Source organism: Aspergillus aculeatinus, assembly GCF_003184765.1.
Source record: "Aspergillus aculeatinus CBS 121060 unplaced genomic scaffold BO66scaffold_22, whole genome shotgun sequence".
In the NCBI taxonomy this organism is placed as follows: Eukaryota; Fungi; Ascomycota; class Eurotiomycetes; order Eurotiales; family Aspergillaceae; genus Aspergillus; species Aspergillus aculeatinus.
In genome coordinates this window covers 30,412-57,084 of record NW_020291491.1, presented here as the reverse complement: position 1 = coordinate 57,084, position 26,673 = coordinate 30,412, and the positions used below count along the sequence as shown (strand labels likewise).

At 55.8% G+C, this 26,673-nt stretch overlaps 13 protein-coding genes across 13 annotated transcripts; 6 read left to right on the top strand and 7 right to left on the bottom strand.

Annotated features, from left to right (window-relative positions):
• The first annotated feature begins 543 nt into the window (after positions 1–543).
• BO66DRAFT_81638 (anaphase promoting complex subunit bimA) lies at positions 544–3,363 on the top strand. The gene is made up of 4 exons (XM_025653619.1): positions 544–993; positions 1,103–1,276; positions 1,336–3,197; positions 3,258–3,363. The coding sequence occupies exons 1-4, from the start codon at positions 657–659 to the stop codon at positions 3,327–3,329; spliced, it is 2,445 nt and encodes an 814-aa protein (XP_025504281.1). The 5' UTR covers positions 544–656; the 3' UTR covers positions 3,330–3,363.
• Positions 3,364–4,423: 1,060 nt separating this feature from the next.
• On the top strand, positions 4,424–5,364 carry BO66DRAFT_321948 (1-acylglycerol-3-phosphate O-acyltransferase SLC1; the record flags this gene model as incomplete). The annotated part of the gene is made up of 2 exons (XM_025643740.1): positions 4,424–5,135; positions 5,198–5,364. The coding sequence occupies 2 exons, from the start codon at positions 4,424–4,426 to the stop codon at positions 5,362–5,364; spliced, it is 879 nt and encodes a 292-aa protein (XP_025504280.1).
• A 377-nt stretch (positions 5,365–5,741) lies between these two features.
• BO66DRAFT_81606 (4'-phosphopantetheinyl transferase family protein) lies at positions 5,742–7,364 on the bottom strand. Its single transcript, XM_025653618.1, has one exon. The coding sequence runs from the start codon at positions 7,102–7,104 to the stop codon at positions 6,034–6,036; it is 1,071 nt and encodes a 356-aa protein (XP_025504279.1). The 5' UTR covers positions 7,105–7,364; the 3' UTR covers positions 5,742–6,033.
• Positions 7,365–7,545: 181 nt separating this feature from the next.
• Positions 7,546–8,480, top strand: BO66DRAFT_391640 (pyridoxal 5'-phosphate synthase glutaminase subunit PdxT). The gene is made up of 2 exons (XM_025647301.1): positions 7,546–7,840; positions 7,906–8,480. Exons 1-2 carry the CDS (start codon positions 7,587–7,589, stop codon positions 8,462–8,464), a joined length of 813 nt encoding a protein of 270 aa, XP_025504278.1. The 5' UTR covers positions 7,546–7,586; the 3' UTR covers positions 8,465–8,480.
• Positions 8,481–8,639: 159 nt separating this feature from the next.
• On the bottom strand, positions 8,640–9,427 carry BO66DRAFT_411135 (nuclear cap-binding protein subunit CBC2; the record flags this gene model as incomplete). Its single annotated transcript, XM_025649274.1, has 5 exons — positions 8,640–8,772; positions 8,829–9,020; positions 9,075–9,119; positions 9,189–9,283; positions 9,362–9,427. 5 exons carry the CDS (start codon positions 9,425–9,427, stop codon positions 8,640–8,642), a joined length of 531 nt encoding a protein of 176 aa, XP_025504277.1.
• A 272-nt stretch (positions 9,428–9,699) lies between these two features.
• BO66DRAFT_391638 (uncharacterized protein) lies at positions 9,700–12,701 on the top strand. The gene is made up of 4 exons (XM_025647300.1): positions 9,700–10,128; positions 10,178–12,289; positions 12,345–12,502; positions 12,556–12,701. Exons 1-4 carry the CDS (start codon positions 9,832–9,834, stop codon positions 12,611–12,613), a joined length of 2,625 nt encoding a protein of 874 aa, XP_025504276.1. The 5' UTR covers positions 9,700–9,831; the 3' UTR covers positions 12,614–12,701.
• Positions 12,702–12,937: 236 nt separating this feature from the next.
• On the bottom strand, positions 12,938–13,417 carry BO66DRAFT_438080 (uncharacterized protein; the record flags this gene model as incomplete). The annotated part of the gene is made up of 1 exon (XM_025651032.1): positions 12,938–13,417. One exon carries the CDS (start codon positions 13,415–13,417, stop codon positions 12,938–12,940), a length of 480 nt encoding a protein of 159 aa, XP_025504275.1.
• A 773-nt stretch (positions 13,418–14,190) lies between these two features.
• Positions 14,191–15,111, bottom strand: BO66DRAFT_438079 (uncharacterized protein; the record flags this gene model as incomplete). The annotated part of the gene is made up of 1 exon (XM_025651031.1): positions 14,191–15,111. The coding sequence occupies one exon, from the start codon at positions 15,109–15,111 to the stop codon at positions 14,191–14,193; it is 921 nt and encodes a 306-aa protein (XP_025504274.1).
• A 370-nt stretch (positions 15,112–15,481) lies between these two features.
• pin1 (peptidylprolyl isomerase ESS1) lies at positions 15,482–16,403 on the bottom strand. The gene is made up of 4 exons (XM_025645542.1): positions 16,271–16,403; positions 15,777–16,174; positions 15,611–15,727; positions 15,482–15,555 (listed from the first exon to the last, which is right to left on the bottom strand). The coding sequence occupies exons 1-4, from the start codon at positions 16,271–16,273 to the stop codon at positions 15,546–15,548; spliced, it is 528 nt and encodes a 175-aa protein (XP_025504273.1). The 5' UTR covers positions 16,274–16,403; the 3' UTR covers positions 15,482–15,545.
• A 372-nt stretch (positions 16,404–16,775) lies between these two features.
• On the top strand, positions 16,776–17,202 carry BO66DRAFT_401156 (DNA-directed RNA polymerase II core subunit RPB9; the record flags this gene model as incomplete). The annotated part of the gene is made up of 2 exons (XM_025648750.1): positions 16,776–16,855; positions 16,914–17,202. 2 exons carry the CDS (start codon positions 16,776–16,778, stop codon positions 17,200–17,202), a joined length of 369 nt encoding a protein of 122 aa, XP_025504272.1.
• Positions 17,203–17,534: 332 nt separating this feature from the next.
• BO66DRAFT_373494 (mitochondrial 54S ribosomal protein uL14m) lies at positions 17,535–18,360 on the bottom strand. Its single transcript, XM_025645541.1, has 4 exons — positions 18,257–18,360; positions 18,107–18,191; positions 17,816–18,040; positions 17,535–17,760 (listed from the first exon to the last, which is right to left on the bottom strand). The coding sequence occupies exons 1-4, from the start codon at positions 18,269–18,271 to the stop codon at positions 17,690–17,692; spliced, it is 396 nt and encodes a 131-aa protein (XP_025504271.1). The 5' UTR covers positions 18,272–18,360; the 3' UTR covers positions 17,535–17,689.
• A 305-nt stretch (positions 18,361–18,665) lies between these two features.
• On the top strand, positions 18,666–23,314 carry BO66DRAFT_420217 (putative carboxylesterase; the record flags this gene model as incomplete). The annotated part of the gene is made up of 4 exons (XM_025649857.1): positions 18,666–19,134; positions 19,197–20,830; positions 21,647–22,982; positions 23,057–23,314. Exons 1-4 carry the CDS (start codon positions 19,024–19,026, stop codon positions 23,312–23,314), a joined length of 3,339 nt encoding a protein of 1,112 aa, XP_025504270.1. The 5' UTR covers positions 18,666–19,023.
• A 291-nt stretch (positions 23,315–23,605) lies between these two features.
• Positions 23,606–25,989, bottom strand: mrh4 (ATP-dependent RNA helicase MRH4). The gene has a single exon (XM_025647299.1). It carries the CDS (start codon positions 25,857–25,859, stop codon positions 23,898–23,900), a length of 1,962 nt encoding a protein of 653 aa, XP_025504269.1. The 5' UTR covers positions 25,860–25,989; the 3' UTR covers positions 23,606–23,897.
• Between the last annotated feature and the right edge of the window lie 684 nt (positions 25,990–26,673).

The following is a 26,673-nucleotide window of genomic DNA, read 5'->3' as shown; positions in this document are numbered from 1 at the left end:
CAAAAACATCGCATGGCCGAAAAGAGAGCGACGTGACGACACGGTCCCTAACTTAACTTGACCTCACCGCATCGAAACTCCCGCCAGCTTGGGGCTAGTTCCAGGCACTGTTCATGCTCCACCCTTCTGTCATCAATCAACTTGTCTCCCCTTCGCTGCGATATGCAATTTGATTTCCTCCTAGCATCCCTCTAGACTCGCCCCCTCCCTCTATCAAACGTCGTCACGAGTTTGTCCCTGTTGTGAGACGTCATCCACTTCACTTCATTCGGTCCTCACTCTCACCCCCCCCTCTCGACTCTCGATAATCGCTGGCAAAAGGGAAGGAGGAGGACTCTGCTCCAGGGATTAGGCAGGGACCGGCCCTGCGACACGCTTTGCGCCTTTCGGTCTCGGGATTACGGTGGCTGTTGACAAGCATTTCATCCATGCAGTGAGAACCGGCACCGCGACCTCGTTACCTCGCCTTTGTTCTCGCCGCGCCTTTCCCACGACTCTAGTGTTACGAAAATACCACTTGCTTAACTGCTCACCTAATGACTTATCGGTATTGAGAAGGAGTTTTATTCTTTTTTTCTGGTTTCGACCTCCCTTGCACAGACACTACCTCCTATCCTTCCAATCCTCAACTCCTTGAATGAAATCGCAAAGCAACCATGTCGCCATCCACCGCTCACATATCGAGCCAACTGCGGCAGTTGATTTATTATCACCTCGATAACAATTTGGTCCGTAACGCGCTTTTCCTCGCCGGCCGCTTGCACGCCTACGAGCCTCGCGCATCGGAAACATCGTACCTGCTCGCATTGTGCCATCTCCAAAACGGCCAGGTAAAAGCAGCATACGACTATAGCAAGAACTTTGGATCACGCGGCACGCATCTTGGTTGCGCATATGTATTCGCGCAAGCTTGTCTGGACCTGGGGAAATACCTTGACGGCATCACGGCGCTGGAACGGAGTAAAAGCCTTTGGGCTTCTAAAAACCATTGGAGTGAGTCTGCTTGAGTTTTCCGGCCGCGTGATGTGATGACAGTCGCGAAACCCCTTTCTTGTCTTGTAATGCGGCTGGTGCTGACCTCTGTTTCCTTGTTTACTTCTAGACAAGCACAGCGAGACGCGCAGACAACATCTCCCGGATGCGGCAGCAGTGTTATGCTTATTGGGTAAGCTGTGGCATGCCCACAATCAGCACAATAAGGCGGTAGAATGCTATGTTGAGTCGCTCAAGTTGAATCCGTTTATGTGGGACGCGTTTTTGGGTCTCTGCGAGACTGGTGAGTTGCTTGCAGTTCAACACCGATGGCGGAATCTTTGCTGATTGATGACTTCGAAGGTGTCAATATCCGAGTTCCGAACATCTTCAGGATGAACCCCGAGTTTCATGCTCTAGTATCATCTTCCTCGCAAGAGGATCTGGACATTCCCTCCGAGAAGACGACACACAATGGTGGCCCGTTGCAACCGCAGGCTAAAGCGAATTCGAGCATGGATCCATTCACGTCGCTGACATCTCGAAGCGACACGACGGCCTCGCACGGCAGTTCGGCTCTATGGGAAAAGCTGAATGGGAGCACGGTCAGCGTGGCTTCAACAGGGACAGGCACGGCCCCAGCAGTTAGGGAAGGTACTGAGACACCCGGAGGTCAAAGCAGCGAATCCGATGAGATTCGTGGCCTCAACCGGACTGGTAGCGGCGAAGGCACGTGGGAGCCGCCCTTAGCACCTGCTCGGAAGAACAGGACGATCCAAGCCATCGGAGTCGACCATACCATGGATTCGCCGCCAAAGATAAAACCAACGGGGATCAGACCACGAACGAGGACCCGCGTCGAGACGGAAGAGCAAAACACGTTACATCCCGAGAAAGACGCCATCAATGGTTCTCGGGTGGGAGATCGCAAACGAACTGTCTCAGGCCAAGTGGCTCATCCTTCAGCGCTACCGCCTTCTGAGCCAGGGGCGCCGCAACGGCGGAGCGTTCGACTCTTCAATCAGATCAAACCGACCACTAGCAAGTTGTCCAATACCGCACTCGGAGCCAAGGATGGCAGGGAGCTCAAAAAGGTCAAGGCCACTAGTACGAAGAGCCGCACTGCCACAGGCGCGAGTCTAAATCGTGTTGTGAGCGGCTCCCGGAAACAGTTGAACGAAGTTCATGATGGTGAAACCAGGGAACATCGACCAGGCATTTCAGCGCCTAATGGGGTACACCATCCTCCCGCCAAGGGGACGTTGCTGGAGCGGTCAAAGGCGATGGAGGCACTGAACTGGCTGCTCGAGCTCTTTTCGAAGCTGGCCTCCGGCTATTTCGCCCTTTGCCGATACAAGTGTCCCGAGGCTATTCAAATCTACACAGCCCTCTCCCAAGGCCAGCGGGAGACCCCTTGGGTACTTTCGCAGATCGGGAGGGCATATTACGAGCAAGCCATGTATTCCGAAGCGGAGAAGTACTTCATCCGGGTCAAGACCATGGCTCCTTCAAGATTAGAGGATATGGAGATCTATTCGACGGTCTTGTGGCACCTAAAGAGCGACGTGGAATTGGCATATCTGGCCCATGAGCTGATGGAAATTGATCGCCTCTCCCCGCAGGCCTGGTGTGCTGTGGGCAACTCCTTCTCCCATCAACGGGACCACGATCAAGCTTTGAAGTGCTTCAAGCGTGCGACGCAATTGGATCCTCATTTTGCCTACGGGTTCACTCTACAGGGACACGAATACGTGGCGAATGAGGAATACGACAAAGCCCTCAACGCGTACCGACATGGGATTAGCGCCGACAGTCGGCATTACAATGCCTGGTACGGATTGGGCACGGTGTACGATAAGATGGGCAAGCTTGAATTTGCCGAACAACACTTCCGCAGCGCGGCCACGATCAACCCGACCAACGCTGTACTTATATGCTGTATTGGTCTGGTCCTGGAGAAAATGAACAATCCCAAGGCGGCTCTCATTCAGTACGGTCGTGCTTGTTCTCTCGCCCCCCACTCGGTACTTGCTCGCTTCCGCAAGGCTCGCGTGTTGATGAAGCTCCAGGAGCTTAAATTAGCGCTCGCCGAGTTGAAGATTCTCAAAGACATGGCTCCCGACGAAGCCAATGTCCACTATCTTCTTGGCAAACTCTACAAGATGTTACACGAAAAAGCCAATGCAATCAAACATTTCACCACCGCCTTGAATTTGGATCCCAAGGTAAGTTACCCCTTGGCTCATGTTGGTCCGAAGCAATGCAATGCTAATCTCGTACACTAGGCGGCACAGTATATCAAGGACGCTATGGAATCCTTGGATGACGACGATGAAGACGACGAGGATATTGCATGATTGTACCATTCCCCCCGCGGTTTCCTGAATGATCCCTCCGATACTCTCATTTCCATTATTGTACCTTGTTAGTCATGTCCTTCAGCCTGCGGTTGTTTTTCCGAACCCAATTTGTGGCGTGGGATCATCATTGGGCGAGGATCGGCGTTTGTGTTTTTTTTTTCCTGGATCAGATTCGTGCAAGCATCAGCATTATAAGGGCGTTTGCCGGTGGGTTGGTTAGAGGGCATCTTCCTGCATTGGGCTCTCGACGGGTGTTGAGGCTCCTGGATATTGTATCTTAGCGTAAGGGGAGGATGGATGGATGGAGGGATGGAGGGATGGAGGTTGGGTTGACTGCGAAACCAGAGATAAGGACGCCAGAACGACAGGGTCCATGCACATAATGGAGTGATATTCTTATGGTGCATCATGCAGTCTATTTTTACTAGCATAGCAATGAGAATCAGTGCTGAACATGTGGGAATCTAACGGAGGGTGGAGTACACGGAGTTTACTACGTAAATTGAGCCTCGGCTTCTCCAGGCGGGGAAAAAAGCAGGGTGAAGGCGGTGAGAGGCGGCGGAGGAAATGGCCTCAAAGTCAAAAATCCGGTCGGGATGAATTGAATCGATGAATCGATTGTTGGATCGTTCGCCTCCCCTGGTCAATTCCCCACATTGGCACTGCATTTGGTCCCTGTTCCTGGATTGACTCGATTCTTCATATTTTTAAATTCATTCGCATTGTCGTCTCTGACATCTGTCACCCATTGCCTTCACTGATACTGCTACCCTCCCTTCTCGGGTGATGTTGTAGTTTCTCTCTCTCTCTCCGAAACCACTCGCCTGACCTCATCATCCAACCACCCCAGCAGTTCCTTCCCCCCCCCCCAGCGGTTTGTTTCGGTTCGTTGAATCTCCCCCCCACCCCCCCATTCCTCTCTTTCTAGGAGTGAGAAAGATGTGCCTCTCTCTCTTTTTTTCCTCTGCAGGCTCTTATCTTTCCTTCCCTCTCTCATTTATACGCCCTAGGACCTTGATCTGACTCAAATCTTCCTAATGCAGACCCATAGTCTTAATTCCGACCAGCCCTTTTCCTTGCCGCGTCTCGTCATGTCCTTCTTCTCCTACGTTGCCTCGGGCATCAGCTCGTTCGTCGTTGTCACGCTCTCCTTATTTGCTCTCGGCCAGAAAGTTCCCCGCGCCGCTTTCGTTGCTCGCTGCCTGGCAGCCTACGGCTCGCTCCTCCTGTGCGCCACCTATGGCGTAGTGGCCTCGATTGTCTTGCGCCTGGCCGGCTACGGCCGGGTTTCGCAATGGGCCACGGCGCGCAGCTTCAAATGGGTGATGCGGTATACGACCGGTGTACAGTTCGATATCGTGGAGGGTGTCGAGCACCTGTCGACTCGCCCGGCGGTGTTCATCTCCAACCACCAGTCCGAGCTGGACGTGCTCATGCTGGGTGCCATCTTCCCTCCCTACTGCAGCGTCACGGCCAAGAAGTCGCTCAAATATGTGCCCTTCCTCGGCTGGTTCATGGCCCTGTCCCGGACGGTCTTCATTGACCGTGCCAACCGCGAAACGGCCGTCAAGGCGTTCGACAGCGCCGCCGCGGAGATGCGTCAGCACCGCCAGAGCGTCTTCATCTTCCCCGAGGGCACCCGAAGCTACTCCGACAACCCGGAGTTGCTGCCGTTCAAGAAGGGCGCTTTCCACCTGGCTGTCAAGGCTGGTGTGCCCATTGTTCCCGTCGTCACGGAGAACTACTCCCACGTCCTGTCTCCCCGCAATATGCGATTCAATGCGGGGACTATCAAGATCAAGGGTGCGTTTGCTGGGTTCCGTGTCTCTCTCTTGACGATGGATCGGTGACTAACATAAGTATAGTTCTGCCGCCTATCAGCACCGAGGGTCTGACCGCCGCCGACGTCGACAGTCTCACCAAGTCTACGCAAGCGTCGATGCTCAAGACTCTCCTCGAACTGTCGGAGAAGGACAAGACGGAGATTGGCTCTGCTGTCGCCAATGGCACCTCCACTGCCGTCGAGATCTAGATCTCTTGTCATGACGATATCATGATCGACTCATTCACGACCGAGAAGCGCCCTGCATTCGAACATTTGTAAATTGTGCTGATATCCTATGTCCCGCGCCTTCTCCATTTTTATTCATCCTTTTTACGATTCCACGTCCTAAACCGATCATACCATGCAGCCACTCGCCGTACCTAATCCGACGCCTTGAGATCGGGTGATTCCTACGGCTAGAGATTTCCTCTGGCCTGACACCCCGTGTACTCTAGCCATCTCCCGCGTCGATAATACCTTGTTCTTTCTCGCCGCCAGCCTGCTTTCTTTCATCGGAGCAATGCCGCAGTCGCTTTTCTGGTTCGGCCTTGCAGGAGCCAACTTTGGGAGGAAAGGGGGAAGAAGACTGGAGGATTGGCTGGCGGAGACAGAGGACGAGGATACTGCTCGCCCAAGGGGGGGGATAGAAGATCCCTAGATACCGAGTGGTATTCAAGAAGCTTTGTATTCATAGACTGAGACCAATTTCCTTCTAGAGTGTATATACAATCACTATTGCTACTTGGGATTCGAGGTGTCTGGTCCTGAGATTGTACTGTGACCATTGCGCACAGCTTTGCTCTGGGGTGGTTGAAAGAAGCCAGCCTTCACTCCACTCAGCTACCACCATAAGGTCAAAATCGTGGACATCCGCAACTACTCCAAACACCGACATCTCCCCTCAGCACACGGCCTGACATCCCGTTCGATATCAATCTCCCGCAACGCCGCCCAGGTATCTTGCTGCCCAGCTTCCGCACCATGACTGCGCGCCCCAATCCCAGCCCCCCTCGCCGCGGTAGCAATCAAATAATCCTTCTCAAACGCCACAACCTCCACCCGCACATCCTCCACCGGCTTCTTGTGTAATGTCGTCCGCACCCCAGTATACGGCTCCCCCACTTTTGTTTCCGGGTGTACCGGCTCCGGCGCGACGACGGCCCCAAACTCCAACTCCCGTAGCCAGGGCGCCAGTAGCGCCTCGCCCGTCATCTTGATGTAGGCCTCCTTTAGGGCCCAGTACGCGTAGAAGACGCGGTAGCTGTACTCGATGCTCTCGCTTAGGGTGTCCTGGGCTGTGTTGGTGTTGTGGGCTGTGCCATTTGACTGCGGAGGGCGGAGCGTCTTGATCAGCCGGATCTCCTCGGGCGAGAACACCTCGGTGAAGATATCGACGTAGCTGGTGAACGTGTCGCGGGGGTTGGCATTGTCTTTACTTTTACCGGTGGAAAGGGAAGGCTGCCGCTCGTTCGTGCAGGTGATGTCGATCCCGACCTGCGGGACCTCGCCGTCGCCGTCGCCGTCGGCGGGCTCCGGGCAGGTGGTCCCCGCCAACGCGACGAGGGAGGCCTGGTGGCTGACGTTGAATTCGATGGTCGGGATCGTGCGGGAGGTGGTGAGGAGGGCGGCGCTGGGGATGAAGCACGGGCGGCGGTGCGGGGCCGGCGTGCGCGAGAGCGTGATCCGGTCCCAGGGGATGCGGCAGCTGCGGTGGATGAAGAGGTACTTGAGGAGGTTGGAGGCTAGCGACATGTGCTTGTCTTTGAGGTGGTGGAAGCGGCGGATGGAGGTTTGGTCTTCCGGTTGCAGGGTGGTGATTAGCGGGAGGTTGGGGGTGGTTGGGCTGGCGGCTGTGTTCGTTGCGGTTAGTGCGCGGGTGTCGATGTACCATCTTGTTAGGGTTCGGGGGTTCGGGTTTGATTGGGAGGTTGTGCTTGGGTTGGTCATTGTGGATTCTGGGGTGGTGGTTGGGGGTGGAGGGTTGGAGGTTGCGTGTGGTGGTGGTTGTATAGATAGGCTGAGGCTGTCGGAGCGGGGTGGATGACTGGAGTAAACAGAGTTGCGATGGAGTTGGTCGGACGGGGCGTTCCGCGCGCGAAGGAGCCACTGAGGTGCTGGATTTCTTCGGAGAAGGGCCTGGGTGCTGATTTCTATTCAGAGCTTGCCAGGGTTAAGAAACCTGGATAATACGAAAAAAGGATCGTGTCAGCTCAGCTCAATTCATGGATGGATCATGGATTCAATCCTCACCTGCCTGATTGGGTATATCTTCCTGCGGGGAGAATCACGTGGTGATAAGAACGGTCCGAGGGATGATCCGATTTTAACGGGCGGAAGACATGGGGTTTCCCGCGGCGGTCGGTCGATTGATTGACTCAAAGTGGCGCTCGACTTTCTACATACTACCACTTCTACAACACTATCCAACAATGAGCAACATCACCGTCGGTGTCCTTGCTTTGCAAGGCGCATTTTACGAACATGTGCAATTACTGAAACAGGCTGCGACCACTGCTTCGGCCAACGACAATGTTTCCAAGGCACAATGGGAGTTCATCGAAGTCCGCACCCCGCAGGAATTGGCCCGGTGCGATGCGCTCGTTCTGCCCGGAGGCGAAAGCACCACAATGTCCCTCGTCGCGGCACGGTCCAATCTCCTGGAGCCTCTGAGGGACTTCGTCAAGTACGTTACTAGACCTGACTCATTTTGGCCCTCGACTAACATTTGCCTCTCTTTCTCCATGGTAGAGTCCACCGCAAGCCAACTTGGGGAACCTGCGCCGGCCTGATCCTACTCGCCGAGTCGGCGAACCGAACGAAGAAAGGCGGCCAGGAATTGATTGGAGGTCTGGATGTGCGCGTGAACAGAAACCACTTTGGCCGGCAAACAGAAAGCTTCCAGGCGCCACTGGATTTGCCCTTCTTGGGGCCTGACGAGCCCGCTTTCCCAGCCGTCTTTATTCGCGCCCCGGTTGTGGAGAAGCTTCTCCCACACCACGAGGGTATCCAGGTGGGTGAGGCCAAGCTAGATGACACCGTCGTGGCACCTTCTCGACACGCGGAGAGCGAGGCAGCCCTGGCCGCCATGGAGGACCATGTGCAGGTGCTGGCCACTTTGCCTGGAACAGCCGCCAAGGTAGCCTGCGAGTCTGACCCAGAGAAGGAGACGGGTGACATCATCGCTGTCAAGCAAGGCAATGTCTTCGGGACCAGTTTCCACCCCGAGTTGACGGCGGATGCCAGAATCCACCTGTGGTGGTTGCGCCGGGTCGAAGAGTCGGTCCGGAAGAGAAACGAAAAGCACTGAGAGGATGCTTTGCATGAATGAAAATGCCATTGAGCATCGTTCTTGCCGCCGCATGGGGTATTGGGTACGAAAACTTCTTTGGACATGCCTTTCTTTACACCAAGCGATAGCGATAGAAAATAGATTGTACATAAACGCCGTATTTGCGCCAACCGGATGGAACCACTGTTGCTTTCTACCTACCTTTGCCGTAATCTTCTTCCTCGCGTCGTCGTTGGTCGTCTGCGTATGCCCGACCATAGCCACCGCGACCGGGGTCGTACTCTTCGCGGTATTCATCGCGAACCTGACCACCAGACTTTCCGCGACTGCCCAGATGTCAGTGCCATGCAATAGGTTTTGATGGTTGAACCCATGATCATACCCGTATTGTCGGCCCTCCTCGAAACCGGGATCCAAATCCGTGCGGATGATTCTCTCATCGAGCTTGGTGCCTCCAATATACTTCAAGCAGTCCAAAGCATCCTGGTGCGTGTAGTATTCAACGAAACAGAATCCGCAAGGGGTCTTGGTGAACCGATCGAGCCCCATGACAAGACGTTTGATTTCTCCGCACCTAAAACTTGGTCAATGTCTGGTACGTGGTCGGCTGGGAGAGTGCGAAGCTGACTTTGCGAAAAGCTCATGGATCTGTTCTTCAGTGGTGTAGAAGGAACTGTGGCAGTCAGCACTAATTAATGGCGGGTCTGTGGAGGTGTAGTCCGTCCGGCTTTGAAGCACGTACAGGTTGCCGACATAAAGGGTCGTGGCATTCTTCAGATTGTCGGTGGGTTCTTCCTGCTTCTCGGGTTCGTCGTGACTGTACTTGCGTCTCTTGTTCTATACAAGTTGCGAAAGGGTTAATGATCGTGTCGCGTCCATTGCCTTGAACTGTTAATGGTTGGGGTGAAGCTATACCTTTCCCACATAGTAGGCACTGGGACGGTCCAGTCTCTCCACGGTGTGGTGCGATAACGTGCTCATTGTGTCGGAATGCGCCCACTGGAAAAACCAAGAGAGTCCCGGCTGCAGTAAGAGAGTGTGTGAGAGTGTGAGATAAGATAGCACGTGGATGAGGGAGAAGGAAGACGGAGAAGGGGAAGTTTGGGGGACGAGAAGCCGAGCTTCAACTGATGGAATGGGAAACTCTTGGCGCGCGTCTGCGGTGGATTTTTGCCCGGCCGCTGCTGGAGCTGGTCAGTTAAACTTACCTTACCTTACTTTGTTGCTGCTCCTCCCGCCCTACGCTATTGTCCCGCAACTTGGAATCTTCCCCTTCCCCATCTTTTTGTCACTTCCTCTCTCTCTTCTTTCACGATCATCACTTCTCCTGGCGGCATGGGTCTATAATATACATCTTAATTGTGTGATCGAAACATCTTCAGACCATGCCCAAAGTCATCAGCTACACTCCGCCCTGGCTCTCGCGCCCTTCGCCAGGTGCTTCGATTTTCTCAAGCGCAGGGACCAAACACCCCGAAAACCTTCAACCAGCTCAAGATCAGCAGTATGCGGGGCCCAAGCGCATTCAGGCCAAGAGAGGGAATGAACTTTTCACCGTGGTGAACAACCAGATCCGCTGGTCCGATCTCACTAGAGTCAAGGACGAATGGCAGCATCAAAGACGCCTGAAGAATGGAAGTTCAGAAATACGACCTGAGCATGAGAAGAGTGTGCATTACAAGGTAATACGGCTCGACGAGTGCAAAGTGGGCGATAGCTGATCGCGCGCAGGTCTTGTTAACCCCGGTTCACGAAAATATCCGTCAACTTGTTCCGTCTCCCAACGGCGCTTTCTTAGCTATCGTAGCCGACCACACCGTGTTCATCGCAGTCCTTCCAGACCCGTCGCATTTGGCTGGCACCGACACCCTTCCAATCCGCGTCAAGACCTACCAGCTCGGACCGACCACGCACGTTATCCCCGAGTCTCCGGTTGTTTCCGCACTATGGCATCCATTGGGGGTACACAGCAACCTGGCGGGCTGTCTGGTGACAGTCACCGCAGATGCTGCCGTCCGGGTGTGGGAGATCGACCGCAACAATCATTGGTCTTTTGATCGACCGACGCTGGCGGTGGACCTGCGGAAGTTGATTGATGGAACGTCATGCGACGAGGATTTCGCGCCCTCGGGGTTCGGAAGAAACAAGGGTTTCTCGGCGGACTACATCGATATGGAAGTAGCCTCGGCTGCCTTTGGTGGCACCGGCGTTGCCAAGGAAGATGCATGGGCTCCCATGACCCTTTGGGTTGCGATGCGGCCGGGCGATCTGTACGCTTTGTGTCCTTTGCTCCCCACCAAGTGGAGAGCGCCTTTGACGACTGTCCCGGCACTCACTACAGCTATCCTTCCAAAGCTCGCGAGCTTGCAAGAAGACCCGGCGGAGTTTGAAGATGAACTTGCGGCTTGCCGTCAACAGTATGACTGGCTCACCGAGATTGACACCCAGGAGCCGCTGCTCACTGATGTTGAGTCCGACTACGAAGTCCGTACACGCCCTGCAACCCCCAGCGCGATCCCGAGACTGCAGGGTCCCTTCCGTCTGGACACCGGTGATGAGATCGACGACCTTGACCTATGCGATATCCTTGTAGTCGCTGCCAGGGCTGACATCGACGCTCTCATGACGGGTGAGGAGGTTGACCTGGCGCTGGAAGACGACGGGGAGGACAAATTGTCGGCTACCGTGATTTGCTTGTCGAGTGGAAGTGGCAGGATCTATATCTGCCTGGAGCTTGATGGCGTTGAAGGGCAGTGGCTCCCCAAGAGCCGGCAAAATGTTTTCCGCACGCCAGTATCCGATCCATGCGACCTACTCTTGGTGGAATCGTTGGATACCGTGAAGGCACAGGGGGACCACTGGCCGACATTCACCAAGGATGTCTATTCCCGCTACAACTTCTTTGTCACTACGGCGACCAATGTGACTTTCTTTTCCCTTGGTTCCTGGGTGCAGAGATTGGAAGCCGAACTGCAGTCGGAAGACACCAGTGGAAGTGCGTTCCGCCTGCAAGTTCTGTGTGAAGGCACCGCGTCTCTGCGAGAGCAGCTCATTGAAGTGGATGATAACGTTGGGGAGGACAAGGACCATTCTGCCCACCTGCCAGCCTCTTTGGTCTACTACGACTACGACCTGGGGTACCTACTTTTAACGTCCCGCGGCTCTGTTCCTTATGCCGCGATCCTGGACGCGCCGGAGGTCTCCTTACCTTCGATTGGCGAGTTGCAGATCTTCGACTCGCAAGAAGGACCTCGATCGCCTGTACTCCCGCCTCGTCGCCCTCCCTACCAAGTGCCACCCATCTTCTATTCGGAATCACCCCTAGGTTCCTTTGTGGAGAAACATGTTCCGCATCGCCAGCGCCAAGCCCTCAAGGAGCAAGTTCGCTTGTCGCCTGCGACCCTTGATCTAGTTGCTGCCGCCCATCGGATTCTGTCCGCGCATACGAACGCGCTGGAGAGAGCTGCTTCGGATCTGTTCCGCCGATGTGAACGTCTGCAGGGGGAGATGCGTGACCAACTGAAGCAATTGGCTGATGTTGCGGATAGGGTGCGGGGTGTTTCCAGTGAGCTTGGTGAGGACGGCAAGCGGATTGAAGGATCGCGGACCGGAGAGGCCCTTGATAAGAGACTTCAGGCCGCGAAGGACAGACAGGCCGAGCTTGTGCAGAGGTACGAGGCTCTTCGGAGTAAGCTCATGAAATCTGGCGGCAGACCTTTGAGCGACAAAGAGAAGGCATGGTTCCAGGAGGTGAAGAGACTCAGTGATTCATTCGGCGAAGCGACGGAGGACTCGCAACCGGGGCAGGAAAGTCGTCAAGCCATCGCTCAACGCCTCGAAACGGTAAGTGCTTCCTCAGATTATCGGGTCGACCCCGAGCTAACTAAATCCTTTGCAGGCCAAGGAACTTGCACGCGATATGCTTGCCGAAGCGAAGTCGGTTGCCGCTAGGCTGCCCGCTGTCGACGCCAGCAGCCCGGCTTCAGCGCAACCGACGATCCCATACCGACTTCAACGGACGAAGGTTGGAGAAGCGATGAGAATGGTGGAACGAGAGTGAGTTCCTTCTGATTGGGGTTCTAAGACATGACATACTGATACAGGGACAGGTCTGCGATCATCGACTCGATCACGTCCCGGTTGGAACGACTCAACACCACTATCTGATTGCGCATACTTAGATGAAAAATTGGAGACTTAATCGTTGCTCTATACCTACTTCTTGATACTTGAGGATTTTCGAGTTCACAAAAAGACATTCAATTTGTTTATTATATTGTGAAACGGGGGCATTTTGCACCCCGCACAAAACGTAGCAGAACCCAGACCTACCCTGACCCAAAGTTGCCGAGCTTAGTGCGTCGACTTCACCTACACTGGCACAAGACGCGCTGCTCCGACCTCAACGGCCCGAGCAACCAAAATCCCAAGACATCCAGCAAAGCCAGATTTCTCCCTCTCACATGGAAGGCACCGTTAGGTCTATTGATATCAGTCAACATTAACATCCTCAAACCCATCCGCCGAAGGCGGCGGCGGCGGGCCATTCCCACTGCCGCCATGCGGCCCACCTCGCCGCCGACAACCCCTCGACTTCACCCAGTCCGCATAGTCATACATGATCAGCCGGTTCCGCTCCCACACTCCGGAGGCGTAAGGCACGGTGCTCGGCCCCGTCCTGTTCAGGTTCTCGTACCCGTCCCCGTCGGCATCGCCATCGCCATCGGCGTCGGCGTCGGACTCCGACACCGCCCCGTCCGAGTAGACCTCCACCGGCTCCTCCTCGAGTCGCGCGCACTTGGCGCACGGCTCGTCGATGCTGCCGGTGTGTTCTACGACTACCCCGGGACATTTTTCGGTGGTGGAGTCGAAGTCGGTGGTGCTTTCGGCGTTAGTGGCTTCGGTGCACCGGTGCGTGGTCTCATCGAGGACGCAGCCGCATCTGTAGGTGCGGATTGTGGAGGTGCACATTCTTTCTTCTGCTTCTTACGGGATTCGGGTTGGGGGCTTGTAGTGTGTGGTGGTTAGTGGGGAGAATGGGGATGAGGTGGGGTGAGGTGTGACTATTTGGGTGGGTTGAGGTTCTGCTGGTATGCTGTCGTGGTTGGGGTGATGTTGGTTTTATATTGTTTATGAGGGGGATGAGGGTTCGGGTGGTAGAGGGGGGAATAGACAATGGGTTTTGATTTGGGGTCTTTGTTGGAGGTTCCATTGCCAGTTTGAGGGGAGTTTGTAGGGTGGTGTTCTTTATTTGGAGGGTAGTGAATGGGTTGAGGTTTGGGGTTGGTGATAGGGGTCGAACTATGAGGTTGTCGAGATTCTCCGGTTGTTTTTGGACAGGTAGTTAGGGTTGGTGGTTCACGTGAGGGGTTCTTGGGGTCGGGGGTGGGGGGTGGGGGGGTTGGAGATGGTGGTGGTGATTTGAACTAGATATGTACAGGTAGGAAGGAGAGGATTTTAGTAATAAGTATTATTATGGGAGTTTGGAGTATTTGGTTATTGTTTGAGGTTGAAGTTGGTGGATGGTGGATGGTGTTGGGTTTGGTTGGGTTGTGTCCGGCCATTGTATGTTCCCGTGCTCTTTCCATGCTCTTTCTTTCCCCTGATGAACTCGACCACTATTACTTCTTTCTGTTCGATCTTCTTAGATAACCTTGGACATCCCAGTCAGTTCGGATACCTCTTCTCACCTCGTTCCCTCTCCTTGTCCTCACTGATCCCAGCCCACCCAGCCCTGAACCCCCTTAACGCCCACAATTCAAATCATACCCCCCAAATCCCCCCTCCTCCCAAACCACCTCCTCCTCCCCCTCCTCCACCGCCGCCCTCACAGCCTCATACACCTCCCCAACAACGACCTCAAACGCCGGCATCCGCAGCAACGGAATCCGCCTCTCCCACCGCATCGTCTCCCGCAGAAACACCGCCCCCCACCACCACTCCAGCTGCCGGCAGTCGAGCTCCCGCATCTCGCGCGCTTTCTCAGTGTCCTTGTCCCCGTCCCTGCCACCTTCCCCCGCTTCATTCCTGCCTGTACCGCCACCGCTCCTGAGAAGCACAATCGACCGCTCCACCGCCGCCACCGCCTCCCGATACCGCCGATAGTGCGTCGTCAGGTACATGTCCAGTAGCGCCGTGTACCGCGCCGCGTACGCCGCGAACGCCGCCCGGTCGACGTGGAACCGCACCGCGGACCGCGGGATCTTGGCCGACGGCGCCAGCGTCGGGCTGCCTGGGATGTAGTCGCGGCGCCAGTTGAAGAGGCGGTCGATGGATTGGGTGTGCGTTATTAGGGTGGCGGGGTTGGGTTTGGGTTTTGGTAGGGGTGCTGCTGCTGCTGCTGCTGCCGCTGTACCTGTATCTGGTGCTGGGGCTGGTTCGGCTGGGGTTGGTTCGGCTGCTGGTGTTGTGGGGTTGTTGGATGGATCGGTGCTGGAGCTGGGAAAGGCACCCGGGCACAGGGCTTTGTAGCGAGCGGCGAAGTGGATTTCCACGTGGTGTTGGACGCGTAGGCTTTCGTAGGCGAGTAGGTAGCAGCGGTCGACGAGTTTGCGGGTGGTCGGCGGCAGGATGGTCAACACCCAGGACGGGGGGCGCAGGGCCCGGTGGTCCCAGTTTATGCAGCCGGGCGGTGGGTTCAGCGTGCGGGTGGAGAGGTAGGACATTTTTATCTGGTGGTTGTGTTGTTTGCTTCTGGGGGTGATGATTGGGGTGATGTTGACGGTTGTTCGGTGGAGATGGTTTATGGTGAGAGTGAGGATAGATGGAGGAAGATGGAGACAGAGAGATGAAGAGGAAGAGAGAGATCCAGTCTCTGGACATGTGTTCAATCTCATGGCCCATTCGGTTCAAGTGAATTATTCACAAGTGTGGTGTGTTACTGGAAGTGATGGCAGAGCAGAAACCCTTGCCACAGGCAGCACAAGCCCTATCTTTCTCAAACCGTATTTCCTCCATGGCCTCTATCAACGTCACCCGGACATTGTGTTACTGACTAGAATCAATACTTAATGCACTCGTCACTATGAATCTGAAGTGGCATCTGATGTTATAAGCGAGGTATATTTTCATCCAACTATAAGAGCTAAACCCCAAGCCTTTACTGGACACTAGACACATCGTTAGTACACACCAAGTAACTATACATCAACACACAAAGCATACCGTTCGATCAGATGAACGCCGGACGCGGTCTCAACAATACCGCTGACCTGTCCCGGCTGCAGCGCGAAGGCTGCGTCCTCGAACTCCTTCTGCATCTCCCCGCGTCCAAAAAATCCCCTAGAAACACATTAGCCCTGCGTCACACATTTCAGGAAAGTTCACATACAGATCACCCCGCTTGCGGGCGCTGCTGCAGTCCGACTCGGACATGGCGATGTCGCCCAAGGTAGCTTCGCCCGATTGGATGCGCTGCTCATGGCCGCGGAGGATCTCGATAGCCTCCTCTTTCGACCGAGTGATCTCGGCCTCCCGCCAGCTGCTGGGCCGTCGGCTATCCCGGTGCTTCACCAGGAGGTGGCTGCAACGGATCTTTCCCTCCCCCTGGCCGATCCCGTTTCCTGCAGGCCCGCTGTGATAGTCGGCCATGTATAGCTTGAGCTTCTCGGTGTTCGTGTCGGCGGGGGGTTCCCATCGGGACTCCTTGGTGCTCGGGTTGAAGTAGTAAGGGAGGTTCTTGGAGTTGGAGTGGCGAACCTCCCACCCTGCTGGAAGACCGGTTTCTACCTGTAATGGAAGATGGGGTGTTAGCAGTAAGCTTGGGAAACAATGACTGCAGAGGGTTTAGATGGGTTGAGAGGAATGTGGACAGTGTGTGAATACCATTATGAATGTAGTGAACGTTTGTGTGTTCTGTCTCTAAGAGAGGTTTATAGTTCTCTATGAGGTCTGATGTGCTGACAAAAAGAGGCTGAGAAGAAAAGCGGGGATAACTGAGATGTGTATAGACTTTGTTTCTTTCTGCAGGTCCGACTGCCTGCGGGACAAACTGCGGGGGAAGACAGACACCGAGAGGGACCCCCCAGCAAATAGTGCAAACAGTCCAAACAGCACAAACAGCACAAACCGTGCCACCGACCTCTCCACATGGCTGGCCACCTCACGCTGTTGTTGCTTCCGCTCCGCCTCTTTCTTCTGACTTCCATCTCCCACTCATCATCTCTTATCGTTCCATACCTTAGCCCTCATCCAGTCTATTCAGCCACTGCTTCATTCTTTCACTCACAGCGCTTGACTTGCACTTCCGTTAAGACCACGAGAACATCTCACTCCTTCTATCGTCCTCCAAACCACTACCGTCACTCACCGTCTTATCCATACGCCGAAAATGTCTGCAAGCCCAGCCTCCTCCGCTGGCGGCGAAACCAAGAGCGCCGACCAGATTCACTTTCGCTTCTGTCGCGAATGGTAGGCGCATCTCCTTCCATCTACCCCCACTTGACTTAATGCTGATGAGAATGTCTAGCTCCAACTTGCTGTACCCCAAGGAAGACCGCGTCAACAACCGCTTGATGTTCACATGCCGAACCTGCCATGTCGGCGAGCCCGCCACCTCCTACTGCGTCTACCAAAACAAACTCAACACCCAAGTCGGCGACACTGCTGGTGTCACCACAGATGTGGGATCCGATCCTACGGTTTGTCTCCCGGGTTTCTGTGATCACTGCGGGGAAGAGATTACCTGCTTTGTCTGCGAGTCATCGTCGGAGGAGTCATGGTCGGAAGAGGACTATGATGACTTCATGATGAACTGAGACCGGACTTGGTTCCCGTTCAAACGGCCACCTTCACATAACCTTGGGATTCTGTGGCTAACCCCCACCTTTTTCTTGATATTAGCTTCCCCGGTCCAACAAGCTCTGCCCGAGCTGCGGTGAAGCCGAAGCAGTCTTCTTCCAGTCGCAACAGCGATCTGCGGAAACCGGAATGGTGAGGCCTTCTGCCTGCAATCTCCCCATCTCGAACATGCTGCTGACGTTTTGTTTGCCTATTCTCTTCTCAGAAACTGTACTATGTGTGCTGCGCGTGCGGCAATGTCTTCATGTAATCTTGGAGTTTTGTGTCTATTTCTGACGACCTGATACCCGATGTTGGTCTCTTTTCTTGCTATTTGCTGTGGAGTTATGGCGATGCTTGGGGAACAAAAAAGCTGCGAAGATCTTGATAGAAAGAGATGCAAACCGTTTATTGGTACAAGCTATTCAAAGTGAAGAAGAACAATTCGCTTTCGGGAGGTATAATTTATACATGCATGGGCGCCAATGACAAAATCTTCGACCACTGTCTTCCTCGTAATTCCGTAGCCACGACGCCTGTAGGGTGTATTAGCCTTGAGCCGTGTTAAGTGACTGATGGGTCCGGACTGACCGTTCATTCTGGTTCCGATGGGCTCGCCAGCCTTGTTGATCAGGACACATGCGTTGTCATCGAAGCGGACGATCGAACCATCGGGGCGCTGCATTTCCTTCCTGGCGCGGACGACGACGGCGTGACGGATATCACCACGACGGACCTTGTTCGCGATACCGGAATTTCCTGTCGAGTCGGAGCCGAAGTTACGCTGCTTCTGCACGACCACGACGATGCGGTCGCCTAAGATCGGGGAGAATACTTTGTTAGCGATACCTTCAGGAAAGGTCGGAGGTCGTAGAGACATACCAACAGTGGCGGGGCGCTTCTTCTTCAAGACCTGGACACACTCGACCACGGCGGCGCCCGAGTTGTCGATGCAGTTCAGCATCGTCTGCTCACCCGCGTCAGCAACCCGATCTCGGGGTCAGAATTGCCCAGAGAATTTTGTTTAAATACCTTAAGTTGAATCATTGTGACTGTAATGCCCTGAACTGGAGGGGAACAGTAGTTCGATGGGGGTGGTCAATCGGGTTTGGGCTGGACTGCCCGAAAGATTTCCCAGCCGCAGCAGCAGCAAAGTCCCGGGCCGGCAGGTTTCGCCGATGACCGACCCCGGACTAGATTCACTAACTTAGTTACTGTACTGTAACTTACTGTGCCTGCACCACAGGCGCTTTGAAAGAAGGCGGCGGCGGCGGCGGCGGCGGCGGCTGAATGTTGACTGAAAGACTGACTAGACTAGACTAGACTAGTCATACATACTAACTAAGTAAGTAAATTATGGACATCCGCTCATCGCATGGGCAACCAGCGCCGTAATCTGTGTGTTCCTCCCAATTCACTCCCTCACTCACTTTAGTAACTACTCACTCACCATCACACATCTTTCCACTCCACCACCACAATCACAATCTACCCCCGGCTCTTCTTACATGCGCGCTAACCTTCTGTCTAGCCCTGCTCGTTTCCTTTGTTCATCATGTCAATTCTCTTGGATTTCTTGTCCTTCACTCTTTAGTCCTTCCCCCCTTAATTATTAACCTTCTCATCCAATTGGCGCTTCCCCGTACCGAATCCATTTACTGTGATTCTTCTCCGACTTTCCGCCGCTTCCCCTTGACGCATTGACGCACTCTTTCGGATTCCACCTTCGACGTCCCCTTCCTTGACTCGAGCATCAATTTTTTTCCTTACATGGGATTTGCCCTCCCTCGCAGAACATCATGCCGTCTTCGAAGGCGAGATCGAGTCCTTCCGCCGAGCGTCGCGACCGTCTGACTTTGGCAAGGCTGGCAAGTTATGATGATGTCGCAACCGATGCGCTCGTTGACCGTGTACGTCCACTGACCGGGGATGGCTGCTCCTGCACTGCTTGTTGACTGAAGTACGTTTTTAGGCCCACTTCTGGACGAATACTCGAAAGAATCGGACGAAATACATTCCTTTGCGGCGGGTCAAGGACGATGAGATCGCGAACATCCTGCTCCACGACGTGATCGTGAAGAAGGATGTCCCAACCGCGGAGCGGAAATTTCTGGCCATGGACGGACTGAAGCGATTCATGGCGAAGCTGCCAAACGACCGCGAAAAGGAGTGGTTCACCCGACACCTACGCAAATATATCCAGATGTATCTGCCGGATTCGCCCTTCGAGGTCACCACGACGAACCGCTACCTGATCACCGAGCACGAGGCGGCCATCTGCGCCCGTAAGTTCATCAAGCAAGGTGAGGAGATCAAGTACCTCAGCGGCACCTTGGTGCCCATGACCCGGGAGGAGGAGCAGGACTTGGATCTGAAGAGGAAGGATTTTAGCATCGTGATGTCGAGCAGGAGGAAGACCCCGTCGTTCTTCCTGGGCCCCGCGCGCTTCGCCAACCACGACTGTAATGCTAACGGTCGCTTGGTGACGAGGGGCATGGAGGGGATGCAGGTCGTCGCGATCCGGGACATTTATATTGGCGAGGAGATTACGGTCTCGTACGGCGAGGACTACTTTGGCATTGACAACTGCGAGTGCCTGTGCTTGACGTGTGAACGTGCCGTGCGGAATGGGTGGGCGCCTTCCGAGCCCAGCGACGAGCCTGCCTGTGCGGACACTGGCCTTCTCACCCCGCAGAAACGCAAATATGCCCCCGATACCGAATCCGAACCCTCGCCATCCTCCACCCCTCGCAAACGCACAAAATTCACCCGACAGAGTTCGAAGCTGCGATCGGAGCTGTTGCTTTCCGACGCCCCCGCATCCCCCGAGTCCGCGACTGGTCTGTCGTCTACGAACGCCGGTTCCTCAGCACCCAATACCAGGAGCCGGAAAGCTGAACTCAAAAGCGAGGCTCTCAATGAGGTCTGCATCCAGAGTCCCAGCGCCACGGACTGCACGTCGCCTAGCTCGCTTGCCGGGGACGAATCTCACCACTCAGCGTCCACTGTCGCAACCTCCATTGGTGAATTTTCCGTCCAGATCAAAATCGAGGAGTCCACCGAGGCTTCGGTTCGAGATACGGTACTGATTGGCAAAGATGAGCTTGCCACCCCCGGTGCAAGTCAACCCGACGGAGAAAGGCATCTCGCGTCTCGTGAACATGATGCCCTATCAGATTTATCCGGGTCCTTGGAGCTAGACGAGAAGCTTGGAACTGTGGTCGAGAAACTGAACAAGGCGCGGAAGCGAGGTGTTGTTCCCTCGGTCGAGGTCGAGTCACAGCGGGCTCGAGTCCCCGGAGACTATACCAAGACCCCTAGGTTGCTCGCACAGGTTTACGATCGGTGGGTAGACTGCCGCACTTGTACGGCCTGGTTCGTCCAGCAAGATTCCTACCTGACCAGACGTGAATGTCGTCGATGCGAACGGCATTCGATGCTATATGGCTTCCAGTGGCCCAAAACTGACAAGGAGGGTCCCAACGACGACGAAGAACGGGTCATGGACCATCGGGTCATCCATCGATTCCTTTCCCCCGAAGAAGAAGCCCGTGTCTCCCGCAAGGATCGCGGTGTCAGTTTTGGCGTGACTCCGACCCCGGAACTGTCGGAGCCACGCACGGAGACAGACGAGAGCGAGGCGTGCGATGAGCGTCGCAGCACGCGAGCCAGCAGGCAGCGGACCCGAGCAATGCGGATGACCTACTAACGATGGCGATGTTTGAATAATAATTGGTTTGGGCGATTTTTGGGCACGGCGTTTGAGAACAACTGGAGCCATTCCCAGTGGAACCCAGGCGTTGGATGATGACGAGCATGAGCGGTTTGACACCTTTGACGGCTTTTGGCGGCTATTATCTATGGACATATTCGATACTTTTGATTTATTCCCTTTCTTCTGGATTTTCTTCCTTTACCTCTGGACCGGAGGGGCTTCACTGTACAGTGCTGGTCGGCGTTCCGCTTCTGATCTTAGTTGTATGCTTACAAGGCCTATCGCAACACCCAGGCCATCTGGGATTGGAATCGATGATCTTTTTCTGCAGTTCGCCGGACATTCCCCCGCAGCGTCTTCGAAATCATGCGTGTCTGCCTTCTCCTCCTTGCTTCCCCGCCAAACTCCTGCAACTCCGCATTTTCGCCATGACTGCATCGTGAGGGAGAATTCAATCGCACCAATGGTAGACAAGAAGTGCCACGCTTCCCCGGTTTTTCATGACACCTGATGAAGGATTTCTTTAATTGTTCCTGCACCGCATATGCAGGTCAATACAACTTCGGTCTCTTTCTACCCGATCAACGGTCGCTCATCATGGCCAAGATGTACTTAAAAGCCTCCTCTTTCTCCGACTGCCGAGATGCCCGCTGTACGACCGTGTGACCAAAGCATGCCAACATGATTATGCGATCAATATCCCGCAGGGTCTTGTGCCTCCTAGCTCTGTTCGTGTCTGCGATCAACGCTTACGAGGCGCCTCTGGTGACTCTCGGCTATGGAATCTTCCAAGGCAGTTATGACGCGACTTATAACCTGTCCTATTTCCGGAAAATCCCCTTTGCAGCACCCCCAACGGGCGAAAATCGGTTTCGAGCTCCCCAACCCCCACTGAGCATTACAAATGGCACCTATGACAGTAATCAGGCCTTCGATATGTGCCCTCAGCGCACTGTCAATGGCTCTGAGGACTGTCTATACCTCGGACTCTACTCTCGGCCCTGGGAGGTCTCTGCGAATCGACCTGTGCTGGTTGTCTTCTATGGCGGCGCCTTCATACAAGGTAGCGCGTCCTTTACCTTGCCCCCGAGCGCCTATCCAACTCTCAACGTCAGCACTCTCAACGACTATATCGTGATCTATCCCAACTACCGCACCAATGCCTTTGGATTCCTCCCAGGCCAAGCGATCAAAGACTCGTCCACCTCCGACCTCAACCCGGGCCTGCTGGACCAACAGTATGTCCTCAAATGGGTCCAAAAGAACATCCACCACTTCGGCGGGAACCCCAACAACGTGACGATCTGGGGCCAGTCGGCCGGCGCGGGGTCCGTCGTCGCGCAGGTCCTGGCGAACGGCCGCGGCAAGCAGCCTAAGCTCTTCAGCAAAGCCCTCGCCAGCTCGCCCTTCTGGCCCAAGACCTACGCCTACAACGCGCCCCAAGCCGAAGCCATCTACTCCCAGCTGGTGAATCTGACCGGCTGCGGCAATTCCACAGTGAAAGACTCCCTGCGCTGCCTCAAGGCCGTCGACGTGCAGACCATCCGCGACGCCAGCCTCGTCATCGACGCCAGCCACACCTACACCACCAGCTCCTACACCTGGGCGCCCGTCATCGACGGCGAGTTCCTGATCGACACCCTCAGCGAGGCCACCGCGCGCGGCACCCTCCCCACGGACTTCATCTGGGGCATGTACAACTCCCACGAGGGCGAGAACTTCGTCCCAGCCGGCCTGGGCTCGACCACCACCACATCCACGGGCTTCAACTCCTCGCTCGCCAGCTTCCAGTCCTGGGTCTCCGGATTTGTCCCCGGCCTAACCTCCCACGAGATCAGCCTCCTCGAATCCCAGTACTACCCGCCGGTAGGCAGCACCGAGACGATCGACGACTACAACACGACCCTCGTCCGCGCCGGCCTGATCTACCGAGACTTGGTCCTCGCCTGCCCGGCCTACTGGGTCGCCTCCGCCGCAGGGACCAACGGGTACCTCGGGGAGTATACCATCTCGCCCGCCAAGCATGGCAGTGACACCGAGTGGGTGAGTCTACCCCCTTTTTGTTGGTTCCCCCCCAAAACTACATCCCAGATCCCTAATTCGTTTGTTGGCGGTAGTGGAACCAAGTAAACGCCGTCCAACAATCCGACCCCCTCATCTACGACGGCTACGCCGGCGCCTTCGCCAGCTTCTTCCAGACGGGGAACCCCGACGCGCACAAATTGACGAATGCGTCGCAACCCGGCGTCCCGCTGCTCCGCACTACGGGCCGGGAGTTTGTGGTGGAGGTGGACGGGTTCGAGAATGTGAGGTTGGTCGAGCTGCCGAGACGGTGTGCGTTTTGGAGGGGGGTTGCGGGGAGGGTTCCTGTTTAGCCTGCTTGGGTATGCGTATACAGTTCCTGTTCGGGAGGGAGGGGGAAGGAAAGGTCTTGTGCGGGCTTCGGTTTGTGTGGGGGTAAAGTGATGTGTGTTTCTTTGTGGTGGGGTGGGCTCGATAGGTGTAGGTTGTGGAATGGGTATGTATGGTCGTGGGTCATTCATGGTGGTGAGTGAGTGGGTTAGTACGCGAGTGAAGTGCATGAAAGAGGTTCTATTTCAATGGCTGGGTGAGAAGACACGAGTGAGTACACAGTACAGAGGACAGTGTTGAGTAGAAATCTATGAGAAACTATACATAAGGGTTATAATACATATCCTAAACCCTGATCCCCAAACCCCCGGTTGCAAAAAAGGCCAGAAAAAAAATGCAGGTCTAGTAGTGTATGATATCAATGAAACGTTTCCATGTCGAGGGAGATTAAATTGCCTGCGTCCCATTTTTGCTTTTAAGAGTCCACCTTTGGAGAAATACAGAAACGCCGGAGTAGTCGTAAGGTACAGAGTTGTATCGGAGGAAGTTGATGAAGAGAGATTATGCAGTTTTTTGTGGGGGGGGGGAAGGGAAAATGCAGGCGGCCTAGATCAAGGCCTGGCCCCGGAACATGGCCTCGCGGACCTCCTTGACGACATCCTTGCGGTCGTTCTTGCCGACCAGGACGACGGCGCGGCCGCGCTTGCCCATGCGGCCGAGGCGGCCCAGCCGGTGGATGAAGTCGATGGTGGTGCGGGGGACGTCGTACAGCACCACGGTCTTGACGGCGAGGGTGTCGACGCCGCGCGAGGCGATGTCCGTCGAGACCAGGACCTGGACGTTCTCGAGGCGCTTCTCGGGCGGCGGGCCGGCGTACGGGTCGCCGCCGGCGTTGACGAAGGGGATGGAGCGGTCCTCGCGGCGGCGCTTCTTCTCGGTCTCCATCGCCTCCAGGACCTGGGCGGCGGTCATGGGCGGCGCCCAGTCGGTGAAGGGGGCCAGGATCTCGCGCTCCTTGCGGTCGGTGACGTCGCGGGTGAAGGCCTTGGCGTCGATGCCTTTGCTCTTCAGGAACTGCGCGACCTCGGTAGCGTCCTCGCGGCGGTTGACGAACACCAGGATGCGCTTGTCCTGCGAGCGGGCCTGGCCGGGCCCCAGGTCGTCGCCGCCGGAGTCGCCGGCCTTGCCGATGGACCAGATGATGTCGGCGCAGGCGAGCGAGCGGTTGCCGTTGTACGGGGGTTTCTGGACGTCGATCACGCCCAGCTGGACGCGGCGCGGGATGGCGTGCAGGCTCGGGGTGGTCAGGCGCTTGATGTCGGGCCAGCGCTTGCGCAGGGTGGCGTCCATGCCGCGCGGGATGGTGGCGGAGCAGAGGACGAGCTTGTGGAGGGAAGGGGTGGCCTTGCTGATGATCTCGTTGAGGATGGGCGAGAAGGACTTGTCCAGGAGACTGTCGGCCTCGTCGAGCACCATGTAGTTGACGCGGCTCAGCACGTACGGCTCCTTCTCCGCGATCGAGGCCAGCAGGTGCGGCGTCGTCACGATGATGTCGACCCCCTTCTCGTTGAACAGGCCGTTCTTGATCCGCCGCGGCGTCAGGTTGGAGGCCAGCACCGCGGACCGGAACTTGACCGTGTGCGAGAAGGCCTTGAGCTTGTCGCCCACCTGGAAGGCCAGCTCGGAGGTCGGCACCAGGATCACCATGCGCGGCCGGGCCGCGTTCGACAGCGGGGGCTCCTCGGGCGCGATGTCGAACGCCCGATTCTTCGTCTTCAGCTCCCGCTCCTTCTCGCGCTGCTTGGCCTCCTCCTCTTTCTTCTCGTGGGCCGCCTCGGCCGCCTCCAGGCGCTTGAAGTTATCCAGCAGCGGGATCAGGTATGCCAGGGTCTTGCCGGAACCGGTCTCCGCGGCCAGGAGGTACTGTTCGTATTTGGGGTCGCTGCTCGGCGGCGCGCCCAGTGGCGGGAGCGGGTCCTTGAGGAGTTCGGGGATCGCAACCCGCTGGATCGGGGTGGGCATGAGATCCGTCAGCCCGGGGAGCGCCTGGGAAGAGATCGAGTGGTGGACGACCGAGATGAGCGGGAAATGATCGAAGCTGGTGATTTCGGCGATTCTCTCCTTGACCTTGGTGCGCTGGGCGTAGGACACCGGCGCCAGTGCGGTTTGCATCTTCAAGGCCTTGTATAGAGGGCTCTCCGGTTTGCTACCCTTGTCCTTACCGCCATCCTTCCTGGGGTCTCTGTCTCCCCGGCTGGCCCCCCGGCTGTCCCTCGTCCGGGAGCGGGAGGCAAGCTCCTCCGGCACCTGGGTGATGTTCGTGCCGCCCCAGGGTCCCTTTCTCTCCCGCGACGCGCGAGGAGCTAGTGAGGTTCGCGACACGTCCGAGGACAGGGCATGGCGACTCTTCTTTCCGCGTCGTTCTGGTCTCCGTCCGATACCACGGATGGCCTGCCATCCGGTTAAGGGCGAAAGGGTGGAGGTAATGGAAGGTATGGTGGTTCGGGTTTGACAGAGCAGACATACTCTGGGCCGGAGTGGCAGAGATGAACGGCCAAGACGATTCATCCTGAGGGAGGGAGGAATTTGAGGAGACGCAGGAAAGAGGGAGGAGAGGAAGGGAAAGGGGAGAAAGAGAGAGAGAGAGAGAGGGGGGGGGGAAAGGGAAAGGTGAAGAGCACGAGTCGGTCGAATTGTCCCGAAGCTGCAAGAATGAGGATGGACGGAGAACTGCAGCGGAGTAAGTTGGAACTGCAGTGAGTAAGTGAGTGGCGGAGAAGATTCAGCAGGCTCCGGCCGAATCGGGCAGGCGCTTGGACCAGGTCACTGATCCGAGCGCTAAGACTATATTGGGACTAGGGCGATCGTGACAGGCTGTGCCCCAGGCCGCCAGGCCGCCAGGCTGCCAGGCTGCCAGGCATCCAACTACGTAGTTGTTCTGCCAACTGGGCTGTGGCTGCTTTCCAAGCCTGGTCGAGTCCCTCAGCTGAAACTGAAACCCCCCACTCTTTCCACCTCCCATCAAGGCAAACCAAGGCTCGAGGCTGTATTGTGGAGTTGCCATAGAAACTGCCGTCACCGAACCAGACGTCAACATCCCCTCCCCTGCAGTCACGGCAGTCACTGCTTTCGCTTTTCCACTCTTTGCCCGCCCAACTTTCCAAGATCTCGAGTTGATTTGAGTTGAGGTGAGTTGAGTTGTGATCAACCAGCCCCGTCAATCAATCAGTCAATCAATCGATCGGGATCTTGACTGCTGCTGCCCCGTGCCTACCTGGGTACCTACTTATTATTATTATTTATCGGGCAAAACACGTTCCTCTTCATCTAAATTTCGTGGTGTTTTGATTTTCTCTCTTCGTTCTTCTTCTTGCTTCTACTT

Excerpts from the sequence above, each read along its gene's own strand:
- BO66DRAFT_81638 (XM_025653619.1), top strand. The coding sequence starts at position 657 with ATGTCGCCATCCACCGCTCACATATCGAGCCAACTGCGGCAGTTGATT. Across the intron at positions 994-1,102 it reads GGCTTCTAAAAACCATTGGA|ACAAGCACAGCGAGACGCGC; the intron begins GTGAGTCTGCTT and ends GTTTACTTCTAG. Across the intron at positions 1,277-1,335 it reads TTTGGGTCTCTGCGAGACTG|GTGTCAATATCCGAGTTCCG; the intron begins GTGAGTTGCTTG and ends ATGACTTCGAAG.
- BO66DRAFT_81606 (XM_025653618.1), bottom strand. The coding sequence starts at position 7,104 with ATGACCAACCCAAGCACAACCTCCCAATCAAACCCGAACCCCCGAACC.
- BO66DRAFT_391640 (XM_025647301.1), top strand. The coding sequence starts at position 7,587 with ATGAGCAACATCACCGTCGGTGTCCTTGCTTTGCAAGGCGCATTTTAC. Across the intron at positions 7,841-7,905 it reads CCTCTGAGGGACTTCGTCAA|AGTCCACCGCAAGCCAACTT; the intron begins GTACGTTACTAG and ends TCTCCATGGTAG.
- BO66DRAFT_391638 (XM_025647300.1), top strand. The coding sequence starts at position 9,832 with ATGCCCAAAGTCATCAGCTACACTCCGCCCTGGCTCTCGCGCCCTTCG. Across the intron at positions 12,290-12,344 it reads TCGCTCAACGCCTCGAAACG|GCCAAGGAACTTGCACGCGA; the intron begins GTAAGTGCTTCC and ends AATCCTTTGCAG. Across the intron at positions 12,503-12,555 it reads ATGAGAATGGTGGAACGAGA|GTCTGCGATCATCGACTCGA; the intron begins GTGAGTTCCTTC and ends ATACAGGGACAG.
- pin1 (XM_025645542.1), bottom strand. Across the intron at positions 15,728-15,776 it reads GCCCGCAAGCGGGGTGATCT|GGGATTTTTTGGACGCGGGG; the intron begins GTATGTGAACTT and ends ATGTGTTTCTAG.
- BO66DRAFT_373494 (XM_025645541.1), bottom strand. Across the intron at positions 18,041-18,106 it reads GAAGCGCCCCGCCACTGTTG|GCGACCGCATCGTCGTGGTC; the intron begins GTATGTCTCTAC and ends CCCCGATCTTAG. Across the intron at positions 17,761-17,815 it reads CATCGGAACCAGAATGAACG|GCGTCGTGGCTACGGAATTA; the intron begins GTCAGTCCGGAC and ends TACACCCTACAG.
- mrh4 (XM_025647299.1), bottom strand. The coding sequence starts at position 25,859 with ATGAATCGTCTTGGCCGTTCATCTCTGCCACTCCGGCCCAGAGTATGT.